At 38.4% G+C, this 26,982-nt stretch overlaps 2 protein-coding genes across 2 annotated transcripts in view; one reads left to right on the top strand and one right to left on the bottom strand.

Moving 5' to 3' along the window:
* LOC106657761 overlaps positions 1-26,982 on the top strand; it is a 98,966-nt gene that overhangs the window by 15,092 nt on the left and 56,892 nt on the right. The gene's annotated exons all lie outside the window — the stretch shown is intronic.
* Positions 9,939-10,716, bottom strand: LOC111694571. The gene is made up of 2 exons (XM_023463225.1): positions 10,635-10,716; positions 9,939-10,223 (listed from the first exon to the last, which is right to left on the bottom strand). Exons 1-2 carry the CDS (start codon positions 10,701-10,703, stop codon positions 9,978-9,980), a joined length of 315 nt encoding a protein of 104 aa, XP_023318993.1. The 5' UTR covers positions 10,704-10,716; the 3' UTR covers positions 9,939-9,977.

The raw sequence follows: 26,982 nt of genomic DNA, 5'->3' as shown, positions 1-26,982 counted from the left end.
GCATACGTATGCGTGCTATGCCCACAGCTCGCACATGCACAGATGTACTCACATGCGTGAGAGAAATTTCTGATTTCAGGCTACGAGCTATGCGCATTATATCCGTAGGGACCGGGGCGCGTGTGTGCGCCTGTACGATGATTGGCCTAGGAGAGGTTATCTCTTAGTTGGAAATGGGAGAGTGGCATGCGAGACGCGTATAATTGCTCCCCCGAGTCTCATAGTCGTGTGATGTCATTCCAAATTACCACGGAAAGGTGTGTGTGTGTGTGTGTGTGTGTGTGTGTGTGTGTGTCTGCGTGCCTACGTGAGTCTAGGCGCAAGCGCAAAGTGTATTTATGACGACAGCATTCTATCATTACTGAATCAATCTTGTACGTGTTAATCGTGGAAAAAATTCGGTCCATTATTCACATAGTGTTATTTTTTGGATAATGCTAGAACCATTGAATTTCTCTTAATTTTTTAGCTCAAATTAAGAGCCAGCATCCTGTTACTCGAGTACTTCATTAGAACTTTTTTTGGAAAAATCTAATCAATGGAGAATGAAAAATAGTTTACTTTGTAAGTTTTGATTATCAAAATTCTAATTAGTATGCCGCGCGATATCGAGTGTACTTTGAAAGTCGATAATAAGGCTTCACAAACCAAAAGAGCTTGAGCGACAGGAGCAAACTCATATATACAAGAGCTTTTCCTCTTGTCGATGGGAGAAAGGAGAAGGGCGTGGTTATAAAGGAAGATTAAAGTAATTTAAAATGGAATGGTATATTATGTACACAAAGTGTAAAAGCGCGTGCCAGACACAGAGTGATAAAGGCGAGGAGAGTAAAAATGGCTCACATGTCGCGTGGAAAAAAGCGCGAATAGATTACAAAATGCGACTGAAGAAAAGAATTACAAAACTGCTCTTGCAAGCGAATAATGAGAAATAGGATATGCATCTTTGAAACGTTTCGACGCCTGTTCACCAAAAAAATGTGAAAAACTAATAGTGACTCGGAAAAATTTTCCATAAAAATAACTTTAAAAGTATAAATATTCATGTGTTAGGCAAAGAATTTAATTTTGTATCAAATTATAGAAGCTTTTTCTTCAACTTTTGCCTACATTTATTTTAATATAATATATCGAAGAATATTCGAAACGTGCAAATGCAGTTGCTAGCGGTTAACCTTTAGAGGGCCGGGACTTGAGAGGTCATATCATTCATAGAAAACTGGCAGAAAAGGTATCTTAAATCATTGATCGATCATAGGCAAAGGGTCGATCGGAAAATGCGCCACCAACATATTGTCATTCCGGCCCTTTAAAGGTTAGTATGTATTAATACGCCGGTGAGCAAACTGTGTAGTAAAAAATAAAAATATTCTATATTAATATAAAGCTCACTTGATACCATGGAAATTCTTAGTCACGATTACTACACACGTTGGTATTTGGGGCATTTTTTATATTCTGAAGCGCATATATTATTTTTCAAGAATCGCCGAATAAAATGCAACAATTTTGTTAAAACTCCTGGTTCGAAAATGCTGTTTTGAAGTGGGACATGGTACAAAAAAATTTTCTTTTACGCAAAAGAAATCTTACAAAGCAAGTGAGTGAGTGGGAGAGAGAGAGAGAGAGAGTAGGTGGAGCAAGAGAATGAAGAAAAAAAGAAAGTTGAAGGGACACGGAAGTAAGTTTCCGCACTGTCAGCTACAGGGACCAGAGCTGATTTACAGGCAGCAGTAAGCTCTTTCGCAGACGTTGAATGGCGCGAAATTTCCTTCGCGCGGGTAAAAGTCACCTCCTTCTCCTCTCACAGCTGACCGATAATGAAGTCCGCTTAGGGTGACTTCGTTTACGAGGTTATTCATGCGACGCGTGAGTCGCGATTGTGCGTTTCAAGGATTTTCACCGTGTATACAAACACACAAAAGTTTCATTGCGGCTTACCAATGCGACCGTAAGCAGAGTTGAGTTTGTATTATTTTGACGATGGCATTTCTAGGGTTGACATTAATGAAACAGTCAACGTACTTATTCATTTGCATAACGACAATGGTTTTAAATATAATTTATTTAAGGAGCAATCGCTGAACGAATCACGCGCGTACGATACTTGGGAAGAAAGAAAAAAGACGCGCTCGATGCCTTAATTATCGCCGTATAACAGCCGAGGGAGAAGAAAGCGAGAGATAAAAAGTGCTCGGTATATAATGCAACGTTTTTCTCCGTGTAGCCATGGGGTGGAATATGTATAAATCAGAAAGCGGTGCTCTCAGACACAGACTCGAGAGGCATGGCCGCCAGCCGGATTGCAATTCTTCGTCGAGCTTGACTTTGTAGCTTCCCTCCCCCCAGAGCAGCAGCAGCCCTTACAAACAGAGCTTGACTAATTCATTGTTTCTCGCGCGCCTGAGAACTTGTACAGCTTTGCTCCATGTAGATGGACGTTGAATGCAACGCTTCATGCGCAAATTATGTACACGAAAATAAATAAAAATGTCTCGGTAATTGTGGACCTTTAGGATCTTTAGCCATAGTTTCATTCGAGCTCTTCGTTACATGCAGCCCAATGCAACTTGGCAGTTAATCCGACATACCAGAGAAATGCCTTCGCCACGGCGTATCCTTTTCATTCATTTCTGTTCGCATCTTCGTCTTGGTCTTTTCTTTCTCTCATTCGAAATTCCCTCTTTTTAAGCTATCGTCGGCTTATGGCTTCCTTTTAACGTCTTCTTCGTCTTGCTTCATCTCTATACATTACCAATCGAACTTTCATTCGAAGCGTTCCATTTGACTTGGAGCGCGTGCGACTTCAAAGGACGCGCCATTAGAAGCTCCAAGCCGCTGATCCGCGCCAGCTTTGAGCTCGTTCTCTCTCTTTAGACAATTTTCTTTTGTATTTGCGGTATGCGCCACTTTTTTTCTGCACGCACAGTGGCTCGTTCGCTGGCTGAAATCAATGTAATACTAGACGCAAATCGAAGTCATAATATTTACCCGCCAGCTGTTGGAAAAAAATCAGGCTATTTTCAACAATTTCCATTCAATCGAGCCTGAAAGCACATTCTTTAACGCACTCGAACTCTGGCTCGTAACTAGAGATATAACAGGCATGCAGAAGGAATTTCGTTGGCTGCAACATTTCGCAGGAGCTTCGCAATTGGCACCTGCTTGCCGAAACTTACCTATTCAGCGCGTTCTATCAGGTAGCTCGGGTCCAAGTCGAGCTCTAGCGGGTCCCAGCCAATTCAATTAAGCTCGACAGAACGGGGATGCGGGCGTGCGTGCGGTCACTTTGGAATTCAGCGGCGTGAGCGGCGACGCGCATTAGCCGTGAGCGCGAGCGCAGGACAAAGTCCGTTTCGTCTAGAATGATCGGCATTTTAGCTGCAAGTCGGGCTTGTAACCGGAGCACCTTGGACCAGCGACGTCGATAATTGTTTCTCGAGAAGTTGTACTTTTACTTTCTGACTGCGAGCGGTTAACAAATCGATACCAAAATTAATTTCAATTTTTTATTACTTTGCTCGGTGTTGAAATGGCTCGCGGTGCGCTTTTGCTTTTGTCGTGTAAATATTTAGCTCGGGCTCGGGTGCGTCGTTGACGCGCACGCACAGCGTCATTAGTCTGGGAAACGCGTCACACCGTAGCCAAGCAGCATCGACCTGCACGCCGGCCACGTTTAATTAAACTTCTTCTATAATCGATCTTTTAACAAGGAAGTAATTGAACGAGGCGTTGTATGGCCAGACTAGTGGTGGTGTTGCGCCTCTCTACGCGCCTGCAAAAGTGTGCAGATGCGTTTCCATGTGTAGCTCGACTAACTCTGCAGAGTTGTATACTACCGAATAGAATCGCTGAAAAGCACGAGTGCGCATACGTATTTCAGATGCGTAATTGCTACCACTGGCCAAGGTAATTACCCGATAGGTGTAATTTTCCCGTCCTCGCCCGCGTGTACGCGCAGATCATTAAATTCCTCGTTGCTTGCGCGCGCGTTGCCTGAGCGTGCATCAGAGGTGCTTTGTTGCATTATCGCAAATTAATTTCGAATTCGCATTTCCTTGCTTAAAATTCGGATAGAGCTGCGCAATGCGGTTAAAAAATAACGACCATCAAATTTTACCATCGATGAGGCCACTTTTTTTATTCAGACTTTTCTTTTGCTGTTCACCTCACAAATATAACTATGTTTAATTTTAAAAGAACTTCAAGTATTACTGAGAGTAAAATAAAAATAATTCAACTCATTTCGTTAGCTAGGCAATCTGTATTTATTGTTATTTTCTTTCTTACTTACTTCATATTTTTTGTAAATATTGATTTTTCGCTAATCTTTTCTAATGTTTAAAAAGCAACAAATTTTAGTTCATCAAAAATTAAATTTGGTCGTAATAAAAAATAAATCGCACAGCAAAGCAGCAATGAACAAGCAATGGTGCTTTTCATAGAAAAGTAAAACAGTTTTATTTTTATATTTTAGATTGGAATTAGATAACTTGCAGTTGTATAAAAAAATATTCGAAATTTATCACAATTGCATAGAATAATTTGCGATAATTACTGGCTAAACCGGCAAACTCACGATGAATGAACATAGACGAGTACATAAAAATAGATCTTATATTCTAGACTATGGAGAAATAGACTTTATACACAAAAGCTGGGAGCACAGATGAGAATGGCGGGTGAGAAAAATTGTGTTGGTATAAGATATGTTTGCATATAGGCAGTGACAGGTCTTTGGCGTTATTAATAAGGCATCTGTCGCCAAGCGGCGCCGCGACTGTATTAAGCCGGTAATGGTCGTCGAGTTCTTCCGTAGTCGCGATAGTAGTAGTAGTAGCACTAGCGGTAGTAGTAGGAGTAGTGGTGATGGTGGTGGTAGTGGCAGTAGTTTGAGCCTGGCATCGTTTCAAGTAAAAGCTCCTGTGTGTGTGCGCGTTTTTTATCGCCACCGTAAGTCACGCGACGAGCTCTTTCTAGTTCTTATATATATTTGTACGTATAGTGCGCTCTGAGGCCGTGTGCACATACATAGACCCGTGTGATTTATTTTTCAAATTGGAAGTTTGTTGGCCACTGATTCGATATACTCGCTGGAATTGGCTGTTTTCAGACTACGATGTAGACGACGGCTACGACAGTAATTTCGAGCTTTTTGTGCTCGCGTAAGAACGATATGGGCAAAGAGCAGCTCACAAGAGCAATGAGAGATAAAGGTAGTTTATATCAACGATTGATTATGGCAACTATTATATCAAGACTCGAATGATTCGGTCCGGAGTACTTTTTTCCTCTCTATATAGTTGCAAGCTCACAGAAATACCGCGCGAAATCCCTTGAAAAGGTCTCGCACGACTTTCTCGTATTATATTAGCCCTAGGAGCCACTCTGAAACGAGCTACTGCATTATATATAAGCTAAAAATCTGAGGGTTCGAAGGAGAAAGAGTAAACAGTCTGATAATCCATGCGGCTGCGCAAATACTTGACTGATGGAAAATCCAAGTATTGTTTTCTGTATATGACTGAGTCGTGGTGAGCGCATACATCGGTAGCTCGAAATGGAGCTTTTTTGTAACAAAAAAATACATTTCAATGCTTAGCCGAGCTTCGTGAGAATATTTGTTTTTATATGATTTTATAGCTGAAATGTATACGTAACGAAAAAAGCTTTATCGACACCGTCCGATCGAAGCTTGCGTGAGCAAAAGTGACAAGGGACCTCGCAAATTAATTTGACTAATGAATGCGGCGCATGCACGCATACGTGATAAATCCATTATATATACGCATCTGTACAGCGTACATGTAGGAAATATCCGGCTAAGCAAAAGCCAACTACAAACTCATAAACAATAGCGTCGAAGCGCACAAAAAAATTCATCGTTGCGTACGCGCGCGTACGCTGCTTGTTTTACGATCGCGACGGCAAATATACGCTTGACGTATGGCGCTTGTACACCAACCTGTATTATAAGAAGATTCGTGCGAGTTTTTTATAATAAGCGGTTTTTGATTATTCACAAAAAAAAATTTTTCGATTTTTTTTCTCAATGTATTTTTTGAATGCAGGGGAGCAAAGTTGAAACAGATTTACTAGCCTACTAGGAAATATCTCTGAGGATACAATGGCTCTATTCGATACAGTATTCGCGAATCGTATTCTTTTATCGTATCACTTCTGGTACGCATCTGCAAGCATGATTCTTACACGTACTACTCACACGTAAAAATTCTAAATATCATAAAAATTTTGCTTTGAAAAAAGCTCTCCATGAGCGAAAAAAGGGTTATAAAATTTTTACAGCTCCGTTGGCCTTTAAATTTTGTTTTTATCATCACTTGTCTCGATTTCCCCGCGGATATTTGCTCGAGCATACAGACACGAATGCGCGTTAAAATTGAACTAGAAAAATCGGCTTTCACATAGAAAATCAAATTCGAATTGTCACCGCTACGCGAAGCGTTGACTCCGAATCGCCGCCCATGCTCTCGTCAATTAAAAAACAATTCGAGCCATAGCTCGCTGCTCTGCACCTTTATGCAGCTCGATTATTCTCTCGGTTTCTCTTCATAGCTCAACTAATCGTTTGTGACCGCATGCAAAAGCTGAAAACTAAGCGAGATAAGTAGGCGTCATATTTTTATGATTATTTATATTTTATTACACTTCTACACTAGCGATGTCTCGAAGTCAGACCCGGAGAGAAAAATCATCGCGCAGATAAAGCAACTAACTGCTCTTTCTGCTTGAAATTATCCATTGCACTCGCACACATAAACATTCGCACAGAGAAGCAATACGCTTGATATTGGCTATTTGCGGCCATACTATACTTCACGCAGTATTAAGCCGCTCGCAGGCTAACTGTCTACCTCCTTTTTCTCTTTTCCCCTCACTGTGTGCCAGTGTATGTGCGTGGGTGTGCGGGTGATGCTAGCAGCCGAGTGCACAATAGACGGATTATAGAGCAGTTGCAATACCGCGTCCGCAGGCAGTAGCACTGCATCTACCCGGACGCTGTAGAGAAAAATAATAACGTGATCGAGTGACTAATTAACCCTCAAAATATGAAATATAGATTCCACTGCATCAACTATTTACTTGCATCTTGCCAAATCCTGACAGCATATAAAGTATATTTTTGGGGATGATGTGTAATATGCCTATTTTCCTATACCTTTGAACATTGAAGGCTTGAAGATTGATTGACATCGATGAGTACTTTTGAGTACTTGAATCGTTGATACCATGAGAGTAAATTTTATACTCTTTTACGATGGATACTATTTATGAAAACATATTAAAAATTCTCTGATCAGAAAATTTAAAAACGAAAATTTTAATATACTTTTCGAGAGTAATGTTGGTTTTGATTTTGAAGGTAGAAGAGGTAGAATATTCAAGTCAAATAAATATATTAACTTTTTTTTTTAATTTTTACCAAACTTTCATTTAAGTTTCCATAATATTCAAATAGCAAATCAATTGAAAGAAACAAGTTATTTTCTAAAAAAAAAAAAAAAAATGATTTTAAAAAGTCCACAATTAATACATCGAATTTTATACGATAACAAGAGTCCCTCTATCAAGCGAAACACAAAACGAACACAAAATGAATGAAATAAATAAATTAAATTAATAATATTATGATTACTTTGACGAAATATTTGATTGGCAGACATACCAAGTAAATATTTCACAAAATTGACAAAATGCTTTTGACAAATTACTTGATTCATCATGTTGATGAAACTAGTTTCATTTAAAATTTTGTTATGAAATATTTCATTGGTATATGCCAAGTAAATATTTCACTAAATTGACGAAATGCTTGATTGTTAGGACTACTTGATTTATCAAGTTGATAAACCTAGTTTCATTCAAAATATCGTTACTAAATATCTCATTGATTTAATTATCTGTAATAAAAAATGAGCGTAATGTTTTGCCGCTAGAGGGCATTCGGCAACAATTTTTTCGTATCCACAAGTGACGAAATATCTTTTATAGATTGGTATAAAAGGAAGGTTCATCTTTGAACAAGTAAACAAGCGAACGACCCCATAGTAAGCGTTAGTGTCGCGTTATCGTTTACAAGCGTGTAAATGTTTTAGGTTATAGAATATATATGTTAAAATAGTGTGAAAAAATTTATAAAATTATGTATAAAAAATAAAATAAGCTCTTTAAATCTAACATTTAATAATGACTGTTAAATGATAACAGCATGAAAGAGTTCAAAGAAGTCAAAATCAAAACACAAGAGTTTATTTTATATTCTATTTAAATATAAAATAAAATCAAAAAATTATTTTATTAAAATTTTCGAAATATTTTATCAACAAAGAAATTGATTTTACAAAAAATATTATTGCTAGAATTAAATTGTGTTGCAATGAATTAAATTATTTTGACAATTCAACTAAATATTTAGTTGACTCGGTTATATGTCGTGTATTAAAATTCAATTTAATAGTTTGTTTTTTATTAAATATTTTGTAAATTTTAATAGAATATTTCATAGAAACAATGAAATTAATCAATTTCATTGCTTTGCTCGCGATTGCCCGTGAAGGAATAACTTCATTGAAATAATGAAGCCTTGGTTGATCGGGCCAAATATTTTTCTCAGTGTACCCTGTAGCTTATTTACAAATCATCAAACGATCGCGGCTACATTTTTTTTATTAAAAGCCGTATTCATGCGTCACCATTGTTCAGAGGGAGATTAACCATGTAATTGGAAGCGAGTGAGTATTTAGATATCGCCAAAGGATTATTGCAAGATCCTTTCTTAAAAAAACCATGTGATAAAATAAAAAAAATCATTTTACGGTTGTGTAAACCATTAAAAACCCAGACACTCACCCAGGACGTACTTTTTATTATATACGGTTTTGAAGGGCTACTCTCTCGAATCAGACGGATGATGAATTCAGGAATGCATTTTATTTTGAGCTAAATTACAAAATTATTTTGAATATTAATCTGCAAACCTTCTGTGTTTTCCTGTATTAACTTTTAGAGGGCTGAAATTCTCTCGTGGTCTTCAGCTCCACATGGGGTCTAACTCACCAACGTTACAACTTAGTTTGGCTCTAACTCAGAGATCTTAGAACACATTCCTACAGAAAAATGCGAATTTCAACCTTTTTCAAACTCCAGCCCTTAAAAGGTTTAAAGCAGTTTACAATTAAAATTCTAAATTTGTGTAATTTGTATTATGAGAATCTATTATTTGCGAAATTATCTTGTCAGGATTTTTCAATCGTATAAAAATAAATCATAATTTAAATTTTAAACCCGTTGAAATTCGAGAAATATTTTAATAAAATTATATAACCCCAAAATAGACAATAAAATCATGTTACAAAAAAATTGAATAAATATTCAAAAAATATTCAGTAATTGGAAACCTTTATGAACGCAAGACATAATACTTTGATTTTATTCCACAAACAAATTCTTCCTAATCTATTTGATATAGAATATTCCATGTAGATTCTGAAAGATTATCATAACAGTCTACTACCTCTGTGTTGATTACTGTATGATGAATTTTCAAAGAGAGGGGGAGAAAAAAGAAAACTTTTCGATTCAGTATCCAAAGTTAATAGTTTTTTTTCGGTACGCGTAAAAGAAATAAAGAAAAGTTTTGCTTTGTTGCCGAGTGAACTTAAAAGTGCTGAATTAGCTAGCTTAAGAAATATATGTATACATCTACACACACAGAATAACGTTTAATTACAAAAGTTTTGCAAAATATATTCAGCCAAGTTTAATGTACACGAGCAACTTTTAGTCGATCTTTACACGCACATATATAAAAGAAGTCGCATAAAAGAGACATTCATCTCGTTTCCAAAATTTGATTTCATTTTTTACAGAAAAAAATGTCGAGCCTCGATCGAGTCACGAGCGTACATGCAAATAAAAAGAACAGCGACATGGTCTAGTTGGCGGAATCGTTAATTTTATCCTGTAGCATTGAGCAGTCCGACCACGTAATTTCCGCCGATTTCAACGGCTCCGCGTCCAGTCTGTATTGCAAGCTTGGCGACGTCCTGCACCACGTTGATTTCGCCGATTACGGTATTCTTGGCAGTGTCTATGGCTCCGTTAACGACTCCTTGAGCAGTGTCGACGACACTCGTAACTGCTTGACGAGCCGCGTCGAGCACCTGATCGACCGTCGCTTCTAATTGCATCTCTGCGTTGCACTGCAATCATTTATTCCTTTCTATTGTGATTTGCGCAACAAACAAAGCCACCGAACGCGTCCGTACTTTTTTAATAAATGAGCATGTCGAATAGAAAATATATGCGCTCAAGTCACCGAGTGAATAAAGCATATCAAGTATCAACTTGCAAAGTAGTTGTCAAATTTGCGTTGAGGAAAGTTTGAAAAAGATGCGCGCAGTGGACTATAGCATCCTAGCGAATACTTGTACAAGCGTGCAACTTTCTAACTTTGAAACAAATTTCGCGAGCGCACAAAGTTTGTCGAACAATATGATCATCATGCTAAACTTTCGTGACATTGATCCATTTTTCAAAGCAAGTGAAAGAATAACACCGTTAAATTAGAAACGTGCTCTGTACTGGCCTGTTTATGTTCAGTGTATACTCACTCTCGGTTCGAAATAAACAACAGAGAATATAATCAGATGAAGGCAATTAATCTTGAAGAGATGCACCATATCGTCGACTCGATTTTTCGACTTTTACGCGAGTCAACGATAAAAATGCAACTGTTGGAAGCGTCGAACTGCGCAAGTTTATAAGCACGCAATACTTTTGCGCATAACTGCCATTGTTACATACACGTCGTTTCGCGTTTGAATCGAATGATGACAAGTGGCAGAGCAATTTTTGCAATGAAATTTTCTCTCTCTTCGTGCACGTGACGTTTTCCAGTCACGACAATTTAACGGTTGTGCTTTTGCGTATCCACATCTAAACCGAGGTAGTTGGATCTTTTTTTCGTCCCGGCCAAGCAGGAGAATGAACTCGGGTGCTTTGATGTTTATATGCGTGTTTACGTAGTTGCCAAGTCACGCGAGGAATTTCGACCGCTGTCTGCAGGATTGTACGCTCGTAGCGATAAGTGTCAAGGCCAGTGAAATTACCGCTAAGTATTATTAGGGACAATTCTCTATTTCCACGCGATGGCACACTTAAAAAGAGCTCTTCCGTCTCCGCTCATAGTGGGGATTGAAATTTAAAAAATCTACATTTTCTACGTAAAAATTTAACAGTTTGACCAAAAAAAGTTGATCCGCTGTTGTATATATGCAAGAGCACGAACTGGTTTGAATCAATAAGTGCAATATAATGAATCAGCCGAACATTTTCGAAGCGAACTCTTTTTTCTCTCATATACGTATCTGTCGACAAAGTTTCATATACTTGAACGCAGTAACATTCGCAGCACTATCACATATCACAATTTCACGCCTATAAAATTCTTGACATGTAACGTCCTTCCATCACATACATCAGCACTGGCCTAGCCCTCTCTTTTTCCAACTCGCAAACGCATATATAATACTGCGCGCACTCGCACGAATACATATGAAAATCATTGGAGCGTGCGGTAGCTTCAATTTTTCAGTGTCCCCGGATGTTTCGTCGCCGAGCAATTTTTTATTTCGCGCGCGCTTGATATTTCTACAGCCAGTGGCAGTGGCCATCGCAGATGGATACATTTTTTGCAAAATCCGATTATTTAATTTCATATATTTTAGAGCTGAATCTTTAGCTGCGGTGTCGAGCGACGAGCTTGGCGTTTCTCATTTTTGCCCAGAGCGACAAATGATCGAATATCAAACATCGGAAGGTAGCTTTGCGCGGCGGCTGCAGTGCGAGCGCCGCGCCGTAAATCAAGCTTGCGCCGCGATGGTTACAAACCGCAAATGCGAAACTCGACAAAACCTCGGACGCGAGCATCAACGTCAGCTGCTCGTGTAGCGGCGGCGCTGCGCGAGGGGGACGCGGCGAATAGCAGTAGTTGCAGAACAGGCCGATAGCCTCCAGGGCTGGAGATCTTGCCTGTCTCTGGTTCAGGGGCTGTTGCTGGCGTTGCTGCTGGGGGTGTCGTTGCTTTTTGCGGCTTACGTGAGAAATGGCCGGGGCTTCCGGCAGCGGCGGAAATGGAGCGCTTTCTCGCTGGGCCGAGCTCCGAGCTCTCTCGCGCGCTATGGCTTTTAAATCTTCCTCGCTCTCTTCCTCCGTGGCTACTTGGCTCTGCGTACGCGCGCATCTCTGCGTGTCTACATTATATACACACACGTGCGCTACTTAAACATTATTACAAATACAGCCGGGCAGCTCGCGAAGCTTTATTAAAATTTACCACTGGCAGGGCGCTCGGACCTCAGCCATTATCATTGTCTTGATGAAGAAATTGTGGTGAATTGCCGCGATGCGGCTGCATGTGTGCCATGCACCGGAATTTGCTCGGCTTGTTTGACAAGACGTATAGTACCTCCCATGGCGGATATATTACCGCGCCTCGCACTTGAATATTTTAATATGTTTGCAATAATTACATCAGATCCACGCGCGCCCAGCTCCATAATGCAAACCACCAGCTCGAGTATTTGCAAATAAAAGAAATAAAAGGGAAGAATGAAGAGGAAAAGTTCATTAACAAATGCAAAGAAAAATACACTCTGTAAAGGAAAATTTTTAATAAAGCCCAAGACTTCTTTACTATCACAATCACGAAGCGGGCGTCTAGAGAAAAAACGAGAGAGAGAGAGAGAGAGAGAGAGAGAGAGAGAGAGAAAGAAAAAAAGTGCTCGAGATAATGGTTTTTCATTACGACGCGCGCGAGACGACTGTTTCTCCTTAGGCTCGGCTTGCTGCTACGCATCGCTCCCCGTCGCTTTGTGTCATCGCAAATTTCTACCGCAACGGAGAAATGCTCGAGTAAAAGGCTGAGAAAGAAGAGAAGAAGAAAACGTCGATGAAGCCAAACACGCCTGGCTTGCTTATTATTGTTTTGCCAGACGTATTGGGTAACGCAAATAATGTACCTACTATGTTTATAACACTCTGCACCATGACAAAATGGAAAAATGAGCGATTCTAAATACCCGCGTGTTTTTTTATCGAGCATTCGTTTTAATTAGCTCATGTCTAAGCGAAAAAATTTGGAATCATCAATATATTAATAAAAAGTGAGTAAAAACGAAGTCGATGAAACGTGTACTTGGAACATTTTTAGGTCACGAGCATCTGACATATATTTACTAAAATATATTTGCCAATTTCGATTAAATTTCTTCGAGCATGCAGACGCTTGGCCGAAGCGCAAAAGTTGCGGTAAAAAAGTATAGTTTCGAAAGCCAAGCGAAAAATCTTTCTCATGCTGGCGCTAGCTCTCGTCCGAGGGTTCGATTCTTTCCGAAGGAAAAGTTGATTCACGAAGAACTTTTATGGACCTTAGCGAACTAAATTCACATACACACACATCAAGCGATGTAGATCTTTGAACTCACCGATGGTAAGCTAGCGCGTCGGTGGACCTCCTGGCAGGATCGAGCTTAAAGCGCGGAAATCAATTATTCAAATGCGCGGCTTCCCAGCGCGAGCATTGCTCGAGAGCAGCTAGGAGATGGCGAGAGAGAGAGAGAGAGAGAGAGAGAGAGACAGAGTTCTAACTTGAAATTACGATATCTTGCGCGTTCGAGTCACGATTTGAAAGCGCCACGGACGCATGGCTCTGAAAGCAAAATGAGCTTTTGTGCATGGCAGTGGAAGGCAGGGGAGGATTATGTACATTTAGCTTGACTTACATGCTTATATTTCCCGTCTCCGGTTTATCGTTGCTTTAAGGGGAAATAATGCGCGCGCGTCGCATTATTGTGCAATATACGCGTGGGCAAATTCCCGAAAGTCGAGTTATTTCAAAGGCGTGAAAATTTTTTTCGAGCGGAATAAAATTGCATGAAAACATTCTGGAATGAGAGGAAAGAAATGTATACTTGGTGCGCATGAAAAAGAACGCAGCCGTATTCGCTTTATTGCGAGTGAACTCGATTTCAAAGAAGTCATTGAGTTCCGTAGCTGCGCGTAATATTATTCAAGCATTGTGGCAGCCGGGATGTACACGCACGTGCATGTGGATGCAGTCAATACGTATATGCCAATTACTCGCAATTCTTGATACTATGAAGCCTCGCAGTGCTGCATAGCACAAAGCGAGCCTGAAGGGGATGCGTATCATTGTCCAGGGCCGAAGTGCTGCAAAACTTTTCTAGTGAATACGTGAAAGGAAAACCCGATTGTATCGGTAACATTTTGCATACTAATAACGCCCCGGTGTGCGTGAGAGCTGCTGTTCACGTTCATATTTATATACGTGCGAAGCGGAATTGTGCCGAGCGAGAAAAATGAGGCTTGTTTTTTTCCTTTCCAATGTAGCTCGCCGGTGTAAAAATTCATATCGCGCGATACGCTGTGAAAATGTAATTCGTTTTTTCCTCCTCGTATCGATACGACAAAGTATAAAGTTCGCTTACAGTAATTAAAACTCTATTCAAAGAGGAAACATCGTCAGCTATTTTAAAAAAGAGGATAGTCTTGCTAAAATTAATAACGTAAAGCATAAAAGTGAATATGAGATTAACGAATGTCATAGCTGCTACATCAGTAGAGAGCATTGTTCTTTCTCATTCTTTTCGAAAATTAAACTTCAATTTAACAAGCCGGAAATATTAGAAAATGTGAGCGTATATATGTGCGCTTCGCACGCGCGTCTGACCGCATACAGTTATTTTCACTGAGAGTATATAGCGCAGCAGTAGCACCAACAGTCTCGACCGCGTTCGCTTACTAAATACTAGTAAATGTGCGATCTTCGTGATTTAATTGACCGTCAGACTGCACATTCGGGCCGGCAACTATTAGTGAATCAACGCGCGTCTATATATACGACCAAATCATGCAAAAGAATGCGAGAGAGGCAAATTTTACGAATGGCGAGAATATTATGAACCCGATGCGGTAATGAAGATTTATTGCAACCATTGCTACTCACGTGCGAACGATGAAATGGACAAAATTAAAGGATGAATTTGATACTTGCATATACAGTTTGTGCAATCGAGCGAATAAATTTACGAAATAAAAATGTACAAAATATATCTATATCCATATATCTATATATACAGGCAGCTTCGATACGAGGGGCGAAAGAAAGAGCAATTTGCCCTATTAGCCATTCGCGCGTGAAACTTCGTACCGTTAATTGGACTTTTCCCGAGGCTGCAGCTGCAGAAACGAGCGCACACCGGTGTCTTTTTTCCTTCTCTTTGCACAAACGAAATCCTCTCTATGACGAATTACTCTTGCAGGCTAATTCGCTTACACCAAAGCAGAAACAAAGCGAGATTATGAATATTATTTAACGATATTTTCACCCCGCGCCTCAGACCCTTTTTCTGCCAAATTGAATCTGTCAACTGGATGGAGATGCTGGTGCTTCTTTGAGCTACATGTGCGAGTTCACTTTGCCTAATGGAAGTGTAACTTTTATACTTTTGTACTAATGTTTTTTTTTACGCTTTTATGATTTAATTTTTTGTTAAACTCCCGTTCATCACACTTGAAAAAAGAAATTTAAATTTGATTCCGGCTATTTATGCTATTCGTCAAGGACATTTTCAAAAGCTAATAATTTTTTATCAATAAAAATTTGGTCAATTATTGTATCAACGTTTAGATTCGGCATATTGAGCCCGTAAAATATTAATTTCAAAAATGTTTATTACTCTTGGAAATTGGATTTTTATGTTGTGTATTTTGATGAAAAATTGAATACTCTAACAATATGCCGAACGAAGCTTTCCGTTATACAAAAAAAGGCAGACAAGTAATTCCCAATAATCATTCTGGTCTTCTATATACTTTTATCAAACATAGGATAGCAATCGATTCCGCACGTTTTTTTTCAACAACAAAAAAGAAGGCTACATTTCATTATCTAGAGAGCAAAAAATACATCGCAAAATCAAAAGAGAATGCGAGAGTGAAATAAACTATGCGGTCGTGCGTCGAGTCTAATTAAAGTGATGCGGCGCGTTGGGTTTTATCCCTAGAGTGCTCGGCGACGGGCGCACATATGCATGCGCAGTAGAGTCACGAGAGCTGCGACAATACAATTGTTAATTTGAATTTAAAATCTTTAAATAATGAAAATAAAACGTAGTACATATTTTTAATATTTCAGTAACATATTAACAGTCAACTGCAGCTAAAAAATGTATAATTGCAATTGAGGCTGCTTATTTAATCCAGTCCTTTGACTGCACAATGTTAGACACCATAAACCGAGCCTACCCTAAAGTACAGAGGATTGTGCAATAAGTACCAATTACACTTGTGCAGTTTTAACAACTGGTCGTCGAGCTGAGTAATGTCAGTTACCGATGACACTTTATTTCTATCGCAATGTAGATTTGCGCAGCCAACGAGAGTATACATATCAGTCCAAAGAGACATCAAACCAACTAAGTTGCCTACAACTCTTGAAGCTTGCTACGCTGAAATACAGCAGACACCTAGAATGTCTTTCACATTCTCCCTTCTCCCTCTCTCTCTTACACGCGTATTGTACATCTCACTCGCGCTCTCGGCGTACAGAGCTCAGTGGCTTACAAGTTGCCAACGAGGAGCTCGCTCTACTCTCTGCTTCGGATGCCTGCGCGCAACCTTCCGCGTCCAGAATATGTAGCCTGCTCTGTCGGAGAAACAAACAGAGTACATAGGCGAGCGAGCGGCTAGAGACGATGACACCTTGGCGAAACTTCGTTGGACGTTGGATAAACGCAACGATTTGCCCTGAGCTCTGCGTTGTATATGCTCCTCTAATTCTGTATATGTGTTTGCATGTCTGTACGTGTGTCTGTGTGTTTTTGTGCGTGCGTAGTGCTGTATATGTATTACGCGGACGGGTGCGATCCTTTGTGGCTTCACCCGGCCGACCGTTTGTTTACTTTGGCCTCGTTCGCATCCGTCGAGTGTTTGCACATGGCAGACAGTGATAATTCTTGTAAATGATAATGCCGCCCCACGACAAGTTGGTTAAATTTCGACTTCCAGTGTCGTCTGAAAATTATTCGCTTTTTCTTTATTAATACAAAATAAAAAAAATAAAATGGGCAAAATTAATAATGCCGATTAATGGCGATAAGCCAAATGCACGTTATCATCAATAAGAGTTACAATGAAAACGTGGCGCTCTTAGCGATCAGTCGAGTTATAAAGAAAAAGTAAGAATAAGATCTATCTATATCATGCTGCACTTGCAAGTAAGATCAGATTGCCAGCCCAAGCTAATTAAGGTATTGATCTAATTAGTCAATGGAGAAATACGAACCTCTCTTGGTTTCTATTTTATTTTTGTATTTTTTTTTTTTTTTAACCTCGCGTCGTGCGCAGAAGTCGAGCGAGCATTGTACTATGCTGAAAACGAATGAAAAACGAAGAAAAAGAGAGACTGAATTCCGCGCAGCGAACGATAAACTAATTATCGAGTTAATCCAATTGGAAATCAAAATTATACCTCTTTACGTCACGAAGTCAGCTTCATTTTCTACTTTTTTTTTTTTTTTAGTTGACTTGAAGTTGGGGGTGATGTGCGTTGCGCATTTACGTACATTAATCCTTCTCTCGACAGAGAGCTCGATATAGGGTACTCGAAAGGAATGTTATAGAACGTAGACGCGTTCTTGCGGAAAAACTAATCGGCTGATATAGCTCGAGCAACTGCGTGTTTATAACTTGCGGCTTACAGCGAAGTAAGAAATAAACTTTTTTTCAGCTCACACTGCTACTCGCCCCGTCAGGACTATCTATCCGTTTTCATCGTAAGTTTTGAAATATATATTAAGCTTGAATCGTTAATACCTGAGTGAGTAATCTTTCAACGATGTATCGCACATCGCAAGGCGCGCGCTTACTTACATCAAGTTAGCTGAAGCGAACACAAAGCGTATACCATATACTGCTTACCTTTTTCTCTTAGCCGAAAAAAGGCAGCGCACAGTACTCACGCGAACAATCCCTTTTAGACGAAAAAAAGCCGGCGTGTGTACAAGCTTATCGAGATCGAGCCCTGAATGGCGTGCGCGCATGTGATTCAAGAGGGAGCTCGAAGCTTAACGAGTACGTTTTTCAATCAACCCCTATGGCTATCATCACGCAAGAATCGCTAATTAAATGTATACTCTTTGATTGAGTACAACAATACGTTAGCTTATCGCACGCAATGTTACATACGAGCTCATATAAATTCTTCATTAATGAAGTTATTATCATGATATGATGTCCTGATACAAAATAATCGTTGATCATTCATTTGTTTACATTTCTGACAATATAATGGACCAAGCCGAATAATGTGTCGGGGATATAAAATTTATTGCAACTCTAGAAACGTGCTCATGTGGAATCACATATCTCTAACCAATTCGAGAGACTTGAATGAGTAAAGAGAAAATATAAGAAGGTATCATTTAGTTAAATGACGCGTGAACATTAGCTACTATCTGCAGTAGTTGTAACGTCACGGAGATTCAAAATTGAAATTATTCCAAAGAGTCTGAAAACCGAGATAAGTTTATAAAGACGGGGACGCGCACACACACCCACTTCATCACCCTCGCAGCTTATGATTCCCGTTTCATCTTTTATTTAATTCGCTCAACTCTCGCTCAATGGCAGTATACTATACTTTACTTTTCGAGAATGAAAATTAATTACGTGCGCATATAACTTGTTCCAACGAAAGGTTAATTATCATAATGACGAGAGCTCAACTCTCAGGGGCTATTTGAAAGTGTGCCGCACGCGAGAATGAGGAATCCATTCACACGCGTCGGTATGGGGGAGGTGCTTAATTTTCATCCTCCGTTACATAATCCATGCACTTTCTCTCGCGCTTTCACCCAAATTGACCTGCAAATCATCGTGCAGCAAAGGAGATAAAGTTGACCATTCATTTGTAGTCCTCCTCTTTTTTAACGCCTCGAGCGACATTGCAGGAAAACTCGACTCTTTCTAATCGTCCCATTAAAACTAACTATTATGAATATAGCCAAGTACGACTGCTTCCTTACCAAGTTTTATAAGTGCCATAGGAAAATCTTCTTCTTTCAACTTTTACAAGAAATATTTTGACAAAATTGTGCTTTTCGTTTGTTGCAGGTAAGATCTTCCGACTTGATCCACAACTGTCCCCGAGGTACCAGCAGAAATTCTCGTATCAGATCAAACCGAGTGCCCATTACTTCTCAATGGATTTTCAACGAGTATGCGTGGCGAGAGACTCGGATAAAACAAAAAATAATTATTTCCCCCGCCGATCCTTTCTAGTAGCGTCACTTATACGTATCCATAACAACCAACGACAGCAGCAGAAGCAGCTTCACAAACAACGTTTATATCGTATTCGCGTGAAGGAAAGACAAAGGCTCTGTGTACACATACACACACACACACACACATGTATATGTATATGAAAGTAGAGCAGAAGAGCGTGAACAAAAAAGCCATAGAGCAGCTCGCGCGCGTCTCTCTTCTCTCGTAAGCTTTCGTTGAAGCGCGAAATTTTGCAAACGTTCGTTTATTCGTTATCGCGTCGTCGCGTCGAATAAAACTGCCTGAAATATTTATGTGTACGTATATATCTGTGAGGAGTAGCAGCGGCAACGCCAGCAGCTAACTCACACACATGCCGCCGCCGTCGTCGTCGTTGTCGTCGTTGTCGTCGTCGTCGTCATCGCGTAGTCGTCTGGCGTGTTTTATCGGTTGAATTTTTGTACGCTTCGAGAGCTGCAGCAAAAACAAGAGAGGCAAATTCGAATTTTCTTTTTTTTTTAACCATGTACATGCGCTACGTTCCAAGTTTGAGAAATGACGACATACTTCATAACCGTACATGATGCATCGATACTCGATTGATGTCGATACACGGTAGGCATGCTATTCAAGGCATTTTTAATTCATTCTTGCACTATTTTACATTCTATATGGCCTCATAAAATGCGCACACGTGCATCAAATAAAGTAAACGAAAATGAATATAATGGAGTTCTAGTTGCAAAGCTGTTCTTGCTTTTTTGTGGTACGGATAAGACGATTTTTTTTATATTTTCTTGAAAAATCGATCAATTTCGCATTTGAATTCATGCCCCCTTATCGATGAAAACGCATGAGTAACTTTAATAATAATTCACTCAAGCAAATTCTATACGAAGATGCATCATTTTGTGCAAAAATATATATCCAAAGAATAAAAGAGGGTCTCGTGTGCTTGCGTGTTAAGATTTTTCTTCTCGGCAGCATTGAATCCTACTTGTGCTAAGGCTGTAGAGCTATACAAAAAGAAAGTATATATAATCCTGTATGTGAGCGCGAACACCGAGAAAAGGGCGCGAAAAAGATCTCTGGACTGAGATTCGCTGGCTTCTTCTTCTTCTTCTTCTTCTTCTTCTGCGTTCTTCGTTCTAAGCCGAAAATAATTGTGGTCGTCGCGTTGCTTGTGCTCGCTCGCGAGAAAGAGGAGAGAAAAGACGTGAGCTGAGTGCCTGCCAAGCCACGCTGGGTAGAAGAAGTTCGCCTATACCAAGCGGAAGCCAAGACTGGACCGGAGATTGCGCGTACGTGCTAGACCCCCCTCGGACGCTTTAACTCGTATTTCCAGGCCACACTGTCGCAAGCGCGAAGAGGAACGCAAAAGCTCGCCTAGCGTGATGTGCTTCGAACTCTCTTTCTCTCTCGCACATATATAAGCTTAATACTTGGAAAGTTTGAAAAAAGACACGCGAAAACTTGCTTTTCTACCATTCCGGCTGCATGCGCGCAAGAGTTATAAAAAAATACAAAGTCATGCGCGAAGTGTTTTCCGAGCCAAGCTTCGAGTACTACTTTTTAATTACAACTGATGTTTACGATGTTTTCTAATGTAACTACATCTACGGATTAATACACGAATGAAAATCAATTACACGTAACATTAAATAAAAAAAATATCCAAGTCCATATCTAATAAACGTCAATAAAATAGGACTTTTTCGTTTTCTATTAGAGGAGAATTGACATGTTGAAAATCCTTCCATTAAGAAGAATTTGTTTGTTTTGGCTGTAGGCATTAAAATTGTACTTCTGACAAAAGCCGTACGACAACTTCATCGCAAGGTCCTCATTTGAATTTTTTTAGGCAAGCTGTTTGAAATTTTAAGATCGGGAAGAGAGTTAGTATACTTAAAATATGAACGAAGGTAATGTTTTATGCATAAATAACTAAGGTGATGGAGGTGTTGTGTGAAAACTCAAAAAAATTGATTAAAACATGCATATGTATAATGTACGAAATTCATCGGTCACCAGCAACAGATTATTCATCACATCGCACACGTAGTCGTGTAAATTTTGATGGTAATATTTTGTTAAAATTTACGTATCTCGTTGTGAAAAATATATTCGGAATTGCAACGTTGAAAATTTAATTTTTTTTATACGCGTCAGCTGTTTTGACAAGCACAAGACGAAAAAAGAAAAAAAAGAAATAACTAAGCGTGTTCATCGTCGATATAATGTACACATACATCATCGGAACACACGCAAGCGTACACAGAGAGGCATTGGCTAATCGTCACGTCATAAGGTCTGAGTCAACGCGCTGTGCCACGCACCTGTCGACGACTTTATCGTCTACTTTCCAGCTCATAAAGTTAGGCGTTTACACATATACGCTTGCACGTGTACGTACTATTTTTTCTTTCGTATATAAAGTAATACAGGCGCACGTTCGAGCACCAATGCATTATATTAAAAATTTTTCTGCGAGGCGTCAAGAAAGCTTCGTATGAACTATTTTCAACCTGACATATTATAATATACACGCTGTATTCGAGAAAGTCTTTTGAGAGAATTTAAAGCTGAATTATGGTTTGTGCGATACATATACGCCTTTTTCAAAGAGCTTATATTTTCTTTTCAGCTTGAATCGCTTTTGGTTCTTGAGTAAAGGGTGTGAGGGATAGAGGTGATTTATACGTAATAAATCAACAGATTTTCTTCGAATGGCCTCTTCCCAGGTATATAAGAATACGATTTTAGTTAAAGTCTTGGAGCTGACCTGTACCATTTTGGTACAAGAATCTAAAACGAGAAATGGGCTTTCCAAAAGCTTTACGACTCAATTTAGTCAGAAAGCTGCGGTCCTCGTTTCTATCAAATTGCAGTTGTTCCATTATCTTTTCCGAATCTTCCTTTCGCACATCTATAAAATGATGATTTGTTTAATGCTCATTAGAATGATTATTTCAATCGACAAAGTTTAAAAAAACTTTACCACAGTATAAAGGTTTCGAGCCAGTCGGCACAAAATAAGTACCCGCCGCACGTGGAAAACTATTAATAGAATTAATTCCCAACTCAGGGCACACATCTTGATGACAACTACGGTGTAACAGCTCATCAGAACCTTCATACGTGAGGTTCCAGCGATGCCCGATCAAAGCGCAGTTTCCATTGATGGCATCCAAAATCGATTCAGTAAAATACTCGTACGAGCGTCCGTGACTGCAAACGGCTCGATGGACGACTGAAAATCCGTTTCAATTAGCTGAATGAACTAGTTGATTCTGAAAGATTCAAACTCACTGTTTAGCGTACTCAGGACATTGTCCCAAAAGTGCGAAGGAATGTAACAGCCATTTTGCATTTTTCCACCATTTGGATAAAAGTCAATATGACCCAGTTGTTCGGGTAATCCTAATCCTAAATATAAGATTTGTTTAGCGTTAGTATGAATGACATCGATGAATGGGGCGTCGTCGAAAGTCAACTTCAAATCTGGATCAGCTTCGACGAAACAGGGTTGTGCTGGATCTAAACCTGTTATTCTCTCCACTATCCAACTTTCAGTTTGATTGGGTTGACTCAGCTCGAGAGTTTTGGCGGCAAACCCACATATGTGTGAACCTAAACTATGCCCAATCAAGTGAATTTTTCCCCAGCTATCTATTATCTTTGTTTTTCCAGGCTCATAGAACAAATGTTTAATGGACAAGAAGAGTCTGATTGCAAAGAAAATAAAACAATCATAAAAGAGAAAAATAGTAAATTATACAATTTTAAGTACTTGGCAATTTGTAAACCAACGAGTCTGGTATTCGTTGCAGCTGCTACGTAATTCCAAGTGTTGCTACCAGCATTCCAGTCAACAATGATAACATTGGCATCATCCTAAAATATCCATCGATTAATACAAAGAAAGGGCCCACCACACCTTTTTTAAATGAACAAATTTTAATACGTATTGCAAGAGAGCGTCCTTCATCTCTTTAAGCCAATCCTCTTCTCCACTGGACATAAACCCATGCACAATCGCAAAAGTATTTCGAGTCACATCAAAATCCACATTCCTCAAATCAATTATTTCGCTGATGGTTACTATGGTTTTGTTTGGATGAAGCTTGGAGTGAAAGTAGAATTTAACATCATTGGGAAGAGTTGGTTTAATTGATAAAATATCGATCATGGTGGAAAAGACTCCAACTGGTATTCCTAAGCAATTGAGTTCCAGTTTTTTGCGGATAAAAACCGCACCTGCCTTGGCCACTTTTTTCACTCTATTAGTAATGAGAACTGATACATTTGCCGCTTGGTCAAGTTCTCGGTTAATAACTTTTTGAATATTGATTTCTGTTTTGGATTTCAAATTTTTTATATATCCTATAGGATCTCTAAAGAATTCCCAAAATGAATAGCTTGATGCGTTTGTGGTGGTAAATATCAATAAAAAAATGAGTATCGAGTTTAGGACAGGTTGAGCCATTGATAAAATTTGAAATAAATAAAATGAGGTGGTTAAAAGTTTACTTTCACAGTATGAATAAAATAATTTGACTCTTTCTGAAAGTTGAACACATATTCGTGTCAGTAAGAAATTCGTGATGTAGTTTTATTGACAATGAAATAAATTGTTAACGTATGCCGTTATATTTGCATACAAAGAATTTTTATAAACCGATTTTATCAGTTTTTTTAATATTTCATTTTAGAACTAAAATCAGATCATTGAAATTTTCTTTCAATTTATATTATATTTTTGAATGAGTCTCTTGTAAGCAGGTGACCTACAATACTCAGTTAATAAATTGAACCCTTTTCTAATGTATGACAACAAGAATGGAATAAACTTGCTGTCATACGTATTGAACGCTCTTGAGCCCGAGCAGGACTATTACCCTGTTTTATTGTCCTGAATTCAATACTTTGAGCATCTTCTTCTGATAACTCAGAAAGACCAAGAGATATGAACAATCTATCAACATAAGATTGTTTTGTGTAAAATCCATGATCCCAATCAAAAGCATACAGATTGGTAGGACATGTGATCTGTTTAATAGACATATTATTATTTACACCTCTGGCCTTTATAACATTATGAAAATAATTAACATAATGTTTTAAAATCTGAATTGCTAACATCAATTTCTACTTTTTTTTTATTTTCTTTCTCCATATGGTGTTATTTTTCTTGCAAATTTCGTTGATTTGATGGGTGAACCATTGTACTTTCTACTTGGTTTATGAAAGGTCTGCAATCGCTCGGTGCATGTGGATTCCATAATTGCAGTACCATTCATTTTCCAACTCATTAAAGCAATTAAGGTGCATATTACATGCTTGCAATGAGCTTTTTCTGATTGACCCACTGGGCAATCGCAGGAGCTTCCAATGACTTCTCCATCCATAAATAAATTTACATCACAAATATATTTCATGTGTTTCTTCAACTCTGCCTTGCAAGAACATTTGACATAACACATTTCATCCTGTTGGCAATGTCTAATATCTAATGTATTGGATGAACCCGCTTTAATACATTCTTTCTGCTTTTTCTCTTTGCACTTGGAATTTTTCTAAAAACACATCCAAGTGAGCTTTAGAAAAAGCTGGTAGGGGACTAGACGCATTTATGTCTTTATAATTTTTGTCATCAGGAGTAACAATCACGGAATCCTTATTTATTGGTTCATGTCCAAAATTATTGTTATTTTGCCAAAGGATCAATCTGCATAGGAACAACAAAGATTCAATAAACTTTTTACTTAACCTACATAAATGTTTTGGTTTATGCCTATTCACGGATCTATAATTACCTAGCGACTAGTTCTTCCTTCTTACCATACACTGGAGCTTTTGCTTCTTTTAATAATTCTTTTATTTGGGTAATTTTCAATTGTCCGTACTCATCTTCCTTAGACATTTTTGAAATTTTAAAAAATGCGAGCCATTACCAAAACGTAGTACTACGCATGTCCGCTCAGAACCCGCCTGCCACCTAGCGGGCAAAGTTTTCGCTGAAATTTGCCTAATACATGCACTTATTAACCTTTAGAGGTCCAAGATTTTAGAGGTCATATCACTAATAGAAAACTGGCATAAAAGGTATCTTAAATCATTTATCGATCATGGGCAAATCAAGGGGTGCGCCAATATATTGGCCTTCTAGCCCTTTAGAGGTTATACCTGGCTGTTTCTTCTAACTGAATTGGTAAAAAATCAATACCACAGGTCATGACTCTAAATAGCCTCTTGTATTACTAAAAATAATGAACTAATAGGTTTCAATTTTAAACCTATTAGTAATGTTGATTTCGTGCATAGGAAAAAGCCACTATGCCATTAAGAGTACTATTTTAGAGTTTGACGTATTATTTCTAGAAATTCATTATAACTTTTTATTACGAAATTCATTATTCTTCGTTCCATATAAAATTTTTTTTTAATGGTTAGGCAAATTGTTTACTCGTCATCCATTAACTTAACAAAAAAACACTAAAAATATCGCATTTAAATAATAATTTCTTGAATTTTAAGTAAAAATACCTACTTTTTCAATTTCATTGAATAGCATCAATCATTTTGGCTGCAACCTCAAGCGAGGTTGAAGTCGTATCCATTGATATTCCGAAAAATTGTAAAACATTTGCTCGCAGCTCAATTGGTTTGCTTTGATACGGCGACCAAAGGCATTTTTAGAAAACATGAAACTTTAGAAAATATAAAATATAAAATAAAAAACTTAACAAATTTATAATTATGTAAAAAAGTCCTTCAAAAAAGGTCATATATGATTTCAAGGAAAGATTCTCACCAAGCTTTGGAATTATTAATTTTTTTGGGGATGTATTTTTAAAAATAATAACCTTTATCGAATTATTTTCCACTTTGAAGGACTTAAAAAAAAATTCATTTATCAACCTTTTCTTGGTGTAGATGAAAAGATTCGGGAAAATTCGGGACTTTAGATCAGGACTTTCCCCGAAGCCTTTTATATGCTTTAATTATGTTTGAATAAAAACAGTCTATAACATTGATTATTAATGATTTTAAACTATGAGCATATTTACAAAAAGAAATAATAACAAAATCATGTACGTTGAAAGTTAATTTTGTCTCAGCGTGTTATGGAAAATTTTGAACTTTTATTCACTAAAAAATAATAACTAATGTTCATTTTTTTTATCGAGTTCCAACCTGGCTTTCACTGCAATCACATCTTGATATTGTATTTCTAAAAGAATTATGTCATATCAAGTTTTAAATATTTAAACGCCAAATGTTGTGTATTACCACAATAAGGCTTAGAACTTGAAGTGGCAACAAAAAACGTATCTTGCTTCCCCGTGTAGCTTTTGTCAGCATTTATACCCATTTCTGTGCACCTTTGTCTATAACAGGTAGGTTGTAAAAGCTTATCGATATTATCGTAAGTTCGATTCCACGGTATACCAATGAAATGGCAATTATTTGTCACAGCATTTTTAAGTGAGTCCAAGAAATATTCATGCGAGCGCCCATGACTACAAATAGTTTGTTTTATAACTGTAAAATAAGAAAAATACTATATTTTATTGTTTACGAAGACGGCGAGATCAACCGCATAAGTAA

This window comes from Trichogramma pretiosum, unplaced genomic scaffold (assembly GCF_000599845.2).
Source record: "Trichogramma pretiosum strain Unisexual culture from Peru unplaced genomic scaffold, Tpre_2.0 scaffold84, whole genome shotgun sequence".
NCBI classification, from domain to species: domain Eukaryota; kingdom Metazoa; phylum Arthropoda; class Insecta; order Hymenoptera; family Trichogrammatidae; genus Trichogramma; species Trichogramma pretiosum.
This window is presented reverse-complemented; position numbering and strand designations above follow the sequence as displayed.